At 43.0% G+C, this 10,934-nt stretch overlaps 2 protein-coding genes across 2 annotated transcripts; one reads left to right on the top strand and one right to left on the bottom strand.

The window, feature by feature from the left end:
* Positions 1-286: 286 nt before the first annotated feature.
* Positions 287-3,928, top strand: LOC147986088 (protein FAR1-RELATED SEQUENCE 5-like). The gene is made up of 5 exons (XM_087541870.1): positions 287-445; positions 519-641; positions 2,148-2,641; positions 2,745-3,127; positions 3,684-3,928. Exons 1-5 carry the CDS (start codon positions 287-289, stop codon positions 3,926-3,928), a joined length of 1,404 nt encoding a protein of 467 aa, XP_087397996.1.
* A 2,935-nt stretch (positions 3,929-6,863) lies between these two features.
* Positions 6,864-10,043, bottom strand: LOC147986087 (uncharacterized). The gene is made up of 4 exons (XM_087539981.1): positions 10,032-10,043; positions 7,557-7,718; positions 7,103-7,303; positions 6,864-6,974 (listed from the first exon to the last, which is right to left on the bottom strand). The coding sequence occupies exons 1-4, from the start codon at positions 10,041-10,043 to the stop codon at positions 6,864-6,866; spliced, it is 486 nt and encodes a 161-aa protein (XP_087396107.1).
* Positions 10,044-10,934: the final 891 nt, after the last annotated feature.

Here is a 10,934-nt window from a genome sequence, read left to right as displayed (position 1 = left end):
ACCCGAGTCGCCCCGACAGGATCCACCCGATCCGAGACGCCTCGACAGGATCCACCTGATCCCCTCGATCCCGAGCCGCCCCAGCCCCCCTCCTCGCCGCTCCTCCCCTCCTCGTCGCCGATCTTCGTCGGATCCGCCGCCTCCTCCCCGTCTACAGCTCCTGGCCGGCCGGATCCGCCGCCTCCCCTCCTTCCCCAGCTCCTGGCCGGCCACCGGCGCGGGCGAGCGAGCGACGGCGGACGCCGGCGCGAGGGAGCCCGCGTCGCCTGGACGCGGCGAAGCCGCCATGAACTTCAGGAAGCCGCATCCTCATCCCATCGTCACCGCCCGAAGCCTTGGCAGACCAGATGACGGCCCCGACGCAAGCAACGGCGAGTGGCGCGACCAACGGAGCAACTCCTCCGCGGAGGCGGAATCGGCTGCGCCCTCAAATTCAGCGGCAGAAGTACATGAACTTCCTCCCAATTTTGCCTTCTTCTTCAATCTTGCCTTCTCTGACCTTCTTGCGTTGTGTGCAGATGAACTTCGCGCCCCCTGCAAGACATGGATTGCCATGGAATTCCTCTACTACCTTCACGACGAATTTTTCTCAAGGTGGCCTATCAGCTGCTGGAAAAAGATTGGCTGGACTTCTAGCCAGGGTATGGTTGAACTTCTTCCTTCCTTCGGTTTGTTATTTGCCTACAACCATGTGAAGTTCAGGTGGTGTGTGAGCCTCAGTCCAGGCTACAAAAAAACATCATTGTAAAAATCTGCCTGCTTACAGCCATGTGAAGTTCAGGTAGTATGTGAGCCTCAGTCCAGGCTACAAACACTATAAAATCTGCCTGAATTCACATTCACATGTGAAGTTCAACTAGTAAGTGTGCTAGAGTTCAGGTTGGTATGTGTCTGGCTCTGTGCAAAAAAATAAAAGGAAAATAGAACATGCATGTGATATGACATGAAGGTCAGGTTGGTATGCACTAGCAGTCCAACCATTCAAAAACTCATGAAGGTTCAGGTTTTTTAATTGTAGACAGTATTTCCCCTTTACAAAACAAGAAGTTCAGGTTGTGGAGAGTGCTCAGTCCAGGTACATATAAGTAATCAAATATTGTAGAATTAAAAAACAGGATGTGAAGTTCATTATGTGAAGGGTGCTCAGTTCAGGTACCAAGGCATTGGCAGATGCTCAGCTCAGTGCATAGTGTGATGGCTCTCACCACTTTTATATGAGAAGTTCAGGCTGTGAATAATGCTAAGTTCAGTTACAAATGTATATGCAGATATAACTTGTGTGCTAATACACATTTTTTTCTTTTATGACAGGAAGACGATAGACGCATGAAGAAGCTTAGAAGTTCCTAGCAGCAAGTGCACAATCCAAAGCCTGTACGCGTTGCACCACCCACTCAATAGGTCACGCCTCAAACGCACCAACAGCATTACCAACCTGCTCCAGACCAAAAATGGATGACACCCGAAACACACGGATACTTCCAAGATGCTGGGTCACAGCCCTATCCGCACAGGTTTGCGCCTCCACCTAATTGGGTGACGCCGGAAATCCCCCGCGGATTCTTTGTATCCACCAGCAGACTCCCAAGCACGCCGATGGAGGAGGGGGTTAGCTCAAGTCCTGCGTGTAACTCTGGAGGTTATCCTGGTGTGCCTCATCAATGCCAAAGCGAAGCAACTAAACCGGATCCCAGGACAAATCCAACAGCAACACACACGCGGAGGAGAGTGATATGCACACTACCACCGTTTGATCCTCCTGCTGCTCCTACAGGTCAGAATTCTATGGGGCATAAGGTAGATGGATTGCTTCACAAAACAAAAGAGCAAACCAAGACTAGGATCGCAATACCTCCACAACCACCTCAAGCAAAAAGGACGCAAACAAGAGAGAGGCCATCTTCAGCCCTCCTTCCTCCTCGTGATCCACTGCTGCATCCTGCTATGATTACTCCGCCATGCCCCATCCCAGAGGGACAGCAGCCGACACCGGCGGAGTTGCGATCATACACGCACGTAAGTGAAACAAAAAATATTTATATACGCATCTTGTATTATCTGCACATTTTCTGCTCCCTCCAGAATAACAAGTTCATAAACTGCATTTTAACGTGCTGTTTGGATTAATTTTTTTTCTTTTTCTGCAGATGCCGGATCTACCAGATTATCTAATACCAAGACTAAAGATGCGATTCAAAGATGTAGAGAAAGCAAGGGAATTTTATAACAGATACGCCAGGCACGCTGGTTTTGGAATCAGGAAGACGGGTGGAAATGACAACCACAAGTATTTTGTTTGCGCCTTCCAAGGGATACACACATCTTCTGTTTCAGAGGCCAACAGGAAGCGAAACAAAACATTGCAGAGGACGGGCTGCAATGCAAGAATGAGGGTGAAGGTGCATGAGGATGGCACATGCGTGGCAGTGGACATTGAGTACAATCATAATCACCAGCTCATGCAAACTGATGACATGCTGGTATTCTTGCACTCACACAAGAATTATGACCCCACTATTCTGGAGTATGTAAAGCTCCTGCAGTACCATGATGTCAAGCACACAACAATCATGTCCATGCTATCTGAAAATGAAGATGGAAGCTACTTCCTAAGCATGACCAGACGAGACCTGCTAAACCAGTAAGTATTCAAACACCCACATGCTGCAATGTAAAAAAGCATCCTAGCTCACAACCAATTTGATAGCAAAAATAAAAAATGCATGTTGGCGTGTGATTTGCAGGAAAGCCATGAATGCAAGGAAAGAAGATCTGGATGATGTATTAAAACTTGTTTCATTCTTCAAAGACATGAAGGCAATAAATGATGAGTTCTTCTATGACATCCAAGTGGACAAGGACAAGTCAATTAAAAACATTTTCTGGTCCAATGCAAGCTGCCAAGGAGCCTACCAAGACTTCGGTGATTGCGTAACATTCGACACGACTTACAAGACCAACAGATTTCATATGCCCCTGGGAGTGTTTGTTGGAACAAACCATCACTTGCAGTCAACGATATTTGCCGTTGCCCTGATAAGAGACGAAGATGCAAAGTCATTCAAGTGGCTGTTCGATACATTTCTACGGTGCATGAACAACAAGCACCCAACTTGCATTCTCACAGGTGAGTTCAAAAAAAAACTCCTCAAGTTTCATCATCTTTTCAGTCTATGTATGGGTCTCTGTTGGTTGGGTACATTTGTTTTTTTTGAAAAATATGTAAAGAATGAAGTTCAACCACTGTTAGCGCAGAAGTCCAACTAGCAAATACAAGAAAGCAAAATTATCTGTCACATGTTTAGAAAAAAATTAGTTATGAATGTGAAGTTCAAGTACATGAATCATAGAAGTTCAAGTACATGAATCTGTTAGATAAAAATATGTAGCATGTTCAGGAAAACATAGTTATTTATGTGACGTTCAATCACTGCTACCACAGAAGTTCAACAACACTGCTGTAAGAAAAATTTTGAGTGTGACACTACCAGTTTGTCCTACTACTAACTGTGAAGTTCAAGCACTGGTACCACAGAAGTTCAGCAACACTGCTGTAAGAAAAAAAATACATGTGACATTCTTAGATAGCCATACTACTAGATGTGAAGTTCAATTACTTGTGCAACACAAGTTCACCATCAGTACAAAAAAGAATCAAGTTTCAATTTTTTTAATTCGATCAGACCAGTGCCCATCGATGGCGAAAGCTATACCGCAATCATTTCCAAACACCATCCACAAGCTATGCCGTTGGCACATATTGAAGAAGTACAGGGAATACCTCGCGTTGCTGTACAAAAAGTATGATACACTCAAAGAGGAGTTCACAGCTATATTGAACTGGCCGCTGATGCCAACGGAGTTTGAAGATGCCTGGGCTGAACTCGTGCACAAGTACCACCTGGAGAACGACCAGATGATGATGTAGCTCTGGAGTGATAGGAAGATGTGGATCTCGGCATATTACAAGAACATTTTCTGTGCTAGAATGACTTCCACACAACGAAGCGAGAGCATGAACCACGTGCTAAAGAAAGGGTTTGTCAAGGGGACCCAGAACCTACACAAGTTTGCTAGGCGGGTCAATGCTTGCATACAAACTCGGATGCAGAAGGAGAACGAGCAAACAATGACCAGCATGGTATGATGACAAGTACAAAAACACCACCATCATGTTCTGTTTACCTTCAACATGTGCACTTTCAATTTTAAAAACCTATGATTCTGCTTCGACTAATATCTTACTTTTTGACATGTGCAGACCAATCCTATGACAAAGACAACTTACGGCTACGAGGAAGACATGTCTATCAAGTACACGAGAGCCGTGTACAATGAGTTGAGGAATAGGATGAGAAAGGCCACGCTATTTCGCACAAAGCGTACAGCAGAGCCCACTAAGTACCTTGTGTACTACCACAACAAGCCTGGCCATGATGATGAAGAAAGATTTTCATGGTCAAAGCATGAATTCCAGGTTGTAGCTGACCCAGACAATGAAATATACGAGTGTGAATGCAAGCTCTGGACACACACAGGTGAGCGGGAAAACAAACTCATTAAAATAGCTAGACTAGTAGTATCATATCAAAATTTATGAAACTCATTGCTGGCTCACAAACTATGTATTCTGCATTCATCACAAAATGCAGGCCTGTTTTGCCTTCACATCATGAACATACTGGACTACCTCAAGCCTGACAAATTTCCAAACAAGTATATCCTCAAACGGTACACAAAGACTACAAAATCACAGCCAGCCTTTGATACAAGAGACTACAACACAACCGCATCGGATGGCAGCTCAAGGCTATCGAAGCAAGACATCTTGCTGCAGCTGAATTTGATGGTTAACAAGAAAGCGATGAGATGTGACCAGCAGTATGACAGAGCCTACTATGTTCTCAAGAGGCTCGTGGAAGAGCTTGATGCAATACATTCAGCAAATCGAGTGGATGCTGACAAAATGATGGCTGAGGAGGACGCTGAAATTGAAGATGACCTTCACTATTATGTAGCTGAAATGCTCAACGCCGCCGCTGAAGCCAACCAATGCAAGCAGGGTGATGGCCAATCAATGGAGCAGCGACAGCAAGAGACGATGAAACTGCTGCTGTATTCTGAAACAAAGGGTAGGAAGAAAATTACAGCAGCAAAGAAAAGTGACAAGAGAGCGCAAATAAAGGCACCGCCTCCAGGAAGAGTCGTGGTGCTCGATGAGAATGGAGTGCCACTTGGACACAGGAAATGTAGTGTGTGCAAGCAGGTTGCGGGACACAACAAGCTGACCTGTCCAACACTCTTGGAAAGAAACAATGCCGAGGAGGTCAAGCAAACCAAAGTTATGGAACAAAAGAATGGACCACACCCACAGAGAGCAAGCACCAGACTTTGTAGCATATGCAAGGAGTATGCACCACATAATGCAAGAACATGCCCAAAGAGAGCAGATGCTGAAAAGACAAGCAAAAAGTCAGAGAAGAAACAGAAAGCAAAACCCAGAGCCAGCAACAAGAAAGAGGTGGAAGAGGAAGACGAAGACGAAGACACCGTCGAAGAAGAGGAAGAGGAAGACGAAGACACCGTTGAAGAAGAGGAAGAGAACAATGAAGAGGAAGAGGAAGAGGATGATGAAGAGGAAGATGAAGAGGAAGAGGTACATGTCAAGCAAAAACCTATACAACCAAAGCCTAGGAGGAGCGCAAGGCTGATGAACAGTTAGAATAGGTCAATTAACACAACGCAAACTTATGTCATGTCAATGTCCAGAAATATTATGTCATCCCCTTTTACTGTTGAACTTTTGAAGAAGTCCTGGTAACATACAATGTGAAGTTCACGTAGTACTACTGCAGAAGTCCTGGTATGTTATGAGATGAAGTGTTGTGCTGATGATGTACTGCATGAAAGAGCAAGCAGTAATAAAATGAAAAACATACACTGTGAAGTTCAAGTAATATTACTGCAGAAGTCCTGGTATGTTATGGGATGAAGTGATGTGCTGGTTTGCATGAAAGTCCAAGCAAGAACAAACATGAAAATACATATACTGTGAAGTTCAAGTAAGCTTACTGCAGAACTACTGGTATATTACGGCAGGAGGTGCTCATGTTGTATTCCATAAAAGTGCAACCAGCAAATAATTATATAGTATTGAAGTTCAGGTCAATTTATAGAAGAAGTTCTGGTATACAAAATCGATGTTAAAATAAAGTTTCACCGCATAGCATAAACTAAGGTTAGCAAGCCTAAGACAACGCGTTCAAATGTGAATTTCTGCTTGGATACGTGCAGAAGTTCATGTACAATGCCGACAAAAGATAAAGAAACGTCAACAATATTTCTGCACGGATTTACATATGAAATACGTTCGCACTTGAAAAAACACAAAAAAAACAAATATAGATTCTACGCAAAAGCATACATTTTGGTTGGGTTGAACATTACCAATACATTACACAACACAAAATATCCTCTCCATCTGAAACCAGCAGCCCAGCCACATCTCAAAGCAGAAGTTCAAGTCTACGATCATATGTTGGGAGCCCGAAAATAAACAACACAAAAAAATCAAGCAGTTCAAACAAAAACCATGGCAGAAGTTCAGGTACATCTATCGGGGCAAAAACATTCAACACATTGATACTGAAAAATGACGCAGTGCATTGAAATTCACAAAGCCAAATCATTATTCACACCAAATGCATTTGTCCACAAACATCATAAGTAATAGTGCTGCACCTATAGATACACAAATCACTAAAAACATTCTTACAACCAAATCTTTACGGAATTGTTCCAATCATTATCAAACCTAAAAATCTGTACGAAATCAAATCTACTATGAAACTAATGCTTCGAATTCACGGGCCAAAGGACTGGATCTCTTTAGGGAGCTCCGAACGCACGACTTCATTCTTCTCACTAAAAATCAGAGTGTGCATGAACTCAGCCTTCCAGTCATCTGCAACAGCCTGCAAACAAAGAAAGTTGAAAACGATGGTTTAGTAACGGATATCTAAAACCAAAGCAGGAGCGTCCCAGCAAAAACACACAAAGAATAATCAAAGGATGATGAGACGAGAACAAAGACAGAACATACTTCCACATCACCAAAATCTTCAACAACCTCATCGCCATCATACGAAGAGCTGAACTTCACGGCAAAGAAACCACAATCATTACTCTTCTGCTTCGGAACGTCGATGTAAGTCGGCCTCTTTGCAATAGTCACCCAGTTAGGCTGCTTGCTCGCCTTGTATGCTGCCTTGCCGTACACCTCCTCGAGCAACCCTACAAATCTCTTCATCTGCCGGAAATAACAAAATTAGACGAAGTCAAAAACATGTTAACCAAAATAGTTAAGTTTAGGTACATAAAAAAGCGACACTTGCAAAAGATCCACCTAAAACAAAATAGCAGAAATTCAACTTCTAAATGACAGTCAGTTCAAGCAGTATTACCAAAACAGAGATAGCAACATATTTTGTCAACACAAGGCATAATAAACTTCGTGTCAAACAAGAGAATGTGAAAGGAGGATCAGGCTAAGAAACACTCATGATATTTTGGCAGTCCCCGTGGAAACACGATCGCGACGTTTCCATATTATCATAAGAAAGTGAATCAAGGATGTCAATGCTCCCACGATATCTATTCACCACGTACACACTGTAGTGTGCCATTGTGCCAATTGGCTTGAATAGAATCAAGAAAACCTGCCAAGAATGAAAGGACCGGTGAACACAAACTATAAAAGCATATGTTCTGAAGAACAGGCATGAACAAAAACTTCTTGACAAACTCAGCAAAAGGATGCACATGAAATTAAAAAAAAGTAAGGGTTATGAAAACCTAACCAGCTTTGCGTTAAGAAGGTCTTCTTCCTTGCGAACAAACATTGGGAGGAGACCAGCAGATTTTTTTGCATCAAACTTTGGAACTGTTGCACCGAAGAAATCATACTCCAGGCAGTACTGTGCATTCACAAAACCACAATTAAAACACCTCCCAAATGCTACTACAACAAAACTAAGGCAAAAAGAAGGAGATAGAGGTGCAAAGAACTAAAACCTGTATGAAGTAGGGACTAAGTACAACCCTGTCAGCACTAGAGAATATCTCAGCGGTCTCCGGCTTATCCTTCCACAAATTTATGAGATAATCCATTATGTCTCCTTCCATCTGCTGCCCTTCACCGAAAAGCGTATAAAGGACACGTCCTGTGAGGTCAATCACATTCCCAGGGATGGTAAACATACAGTAGCTTGTCCTGCAGAATACAAAAGGATGGTAAAAAAATATTAGAAGTTCAGATACAACAACAAACAGAAGTTCAGACAAATATAACTCAAAAGGCAAGAGGAGACATAAAACAGAAGTTCAGATACTACAACAAAGGCCGTTCAGACAATACAACTACAGAAGTTCAGACACTACAACTACAAGACAAGGGAACGACAGATGAGGGTAACTCACTCAGAATACTTCTCCACACCGTCTTTACTCAACACATACAGTTTCAACTTCCGGGCCTCGGATAGATGAGGGTAACTGTATTTTTTCAGGGGAGCGACAGGAGAACGCCACTTCAAAGGCAATCTTGCTGCTCTCTTGGAGGAAGTTATGTTCCCAGACTCAACTGCCAGTTTCCTCCTGGTGATCACAACATTCTGCCCACCTCTACCAGCAACAGTACCAGCAGCAGATTTAGCATTCTTCGGGTAAGCAATCTTCTCAAAATCATCATCAGACGAAATCGCTTCTGCTTCGGCTGCTTCGACTGCATCAGCCTTCCTGTAGCAAGGGGTTTTTGGAGTACCACGAATACCACCAGCCTGCTTCCCCAACTTGGAAGGAATAAGGGTCCGAGGTCTATCATCTTCTATCGGAGTTGTACTCACCGGTTCCTCCCTAGGCTGGTATTCCTGTGACCCGAGGAATGAGTAGTGGTAATCGGTCAGCTCCAACGGTTCCACTGTCAAAGAAAAAAGGAAGAGAAAAAATCACAATTAAATACAACTGAAGTTCAGGAACATCACAATGTGCAGTCCAACTAATAAACTTGACATGGTTACTGCTCAAGCTGGCCTAAAAAAATTAGTTGCAGTAAAAAACTAAATGAAGTTCAGGCACAACCAGAGGAACAGTTCAAGATAAAACGATGAACTGTAAATCATTCAACTACAGCTAACAAAACCATAGAGAGGCATCATCTCTGAAGATCAATTATAAAAGAAAATGCTCATGTGCATTTAAGCAAAACAAAACACACAAGCAAAATTAAAAAAAGATAGAAATGAAGTTCATGTATAAAGAAAATGCTCCCCTCCTTCCGAAACCAGCGGCCCAGCCAGACCTCAAGCAGAAGTCAAAGCTCAGAGAAAAAACATGAAGTTCAGGTAGAATAAAAGATGCAGTGCAGGTAAGCAGTACAAGTTCCAAAATACTTACATGTGTAGTAGCCAAACAGAGCTTGGAAGTCTGTCTCAAACAGGTCAGAAGAAGCGATTGAGTACAGCCACGTCTTCCTGATATCCCCGATATTCTCATGGGAATAATTTGCAAGAACCCGTCATGATACGAATTAACATTCATAAGCATGAAGAATCCGCAGTCGATACTGCCATCAAACGAAGTAAAAGAAATAGTGTTAGGACAGAAAAAGAAAGCCAAACGAATTAAACACGTCGCAGCTTAAGTACAACTACAGTTAAACAGATGTGATAAAGAGAAAAAGCCGAACTCATACTTGTTTTGCTGCTGGGGGACATCAATCCAATCCAGAGCGAAATTGTCGATGCTAATAGGACGAAGGGTGTCTCCCTGTCGTTGCTTGCATCCTTCCAAAGCCTCTTGATGTTGTCGGTCATCCGTCGAAACAGGCGTACCGCACATTCATCTTTTGGTCCATAGTAGGAATCGAGAAGCTGGAACCTTGAATTCTTTAGGTCAAGGAATACCGACACCCAATGACCGACACCACCCATGGAAGCAGGAACCTCAGGCGGGTCAAAAGTAGGGAAAACAACCTGAAGCATCATAGACACACGAATCATTAAAAAACGATAATTAATATCAGAACGGTACAAAAGAAAAATAAATAAAATATTAACATAGTGGATCGCACTGCAAAACTAATACAAAGGCAAAGAACAAGATATTGCATACCGAATCATGTGCATCCATGCTATCTGGACCACTCGCCATGAAGTACTTCCTCACACGGGAATCAAATTGACCTCTAAAAATCTTGTCCTGAAATAATGCAGACAACACCAACATATGAAAAAATGCAAAAATGAGACGAACAAGTTTTAACTAAAATGGTAAGGACACAAAGACATATTTGCTACCAGGGATGGTTGACTTACACAAACCCAATGCGGCAGGATGAGTTTATCCGATCCCTGGTACTTCGCACGTAGACAATAGAGTGCACACTCAGCCACATTAGATGTAAGCATTCCGCGAGGACCAAAAGATGTTGCGACTTCTTGAACAGTAGCTTCACACTCCTTGTTTTGGAACATAATCATTTCTCTAAAACAAGCAAAATAGAAATAAAAACAAGTTCAGCAGCAGGAACTCAGGAAGTTCATAACACATGTTAGCAAAGAAGTTCAGCTATATCACAACAGGCAGTACAGTGCAAAAGAGGCCAGAAGTTCAGCGCCAGAGAAGCAAAAAAACAAGAAGTTCAAGTACATATAGTTGAGAAGTTCAGGTATGAAACAACGGGCAGCTCACAGGGGGTACATGGATGATGTAAATGTTGAGCAGCTGCACTCACCTCTTGGAACGGTCGTTCCTAAGCCTAGTTACACTATAATAAAAGTCATCAACCTTCTTTCGCACGACATCAAGGTCACTATCTGCTCACCAAAAAGAAAAATAGCAAGTAACAGCAACACTCAAAGCACATAGATTCACGA

The sequence above is a fragment of the Triticum urartu genome, chromosome 2A (assembly GCF_056163025.1).
Source record: "Triticum urartu cultivar PI428250 chromosome 2A, HENAU_Tu73, whole genome shotgun sequence".
In the NCBI taxonomy this organism is placed as follows: domain Eukaryota; kingdom Viridiplantae; phylum Streptophyta; class Magnoliopsida; order Poales; family Poaceae; genus Triticum; species Triticum urartu.
The sequence above is the reverse complement of the archived record's forward strand: the minus strand, read 5'-3'. Positions and strand labels throughout refer to the sequence as shown.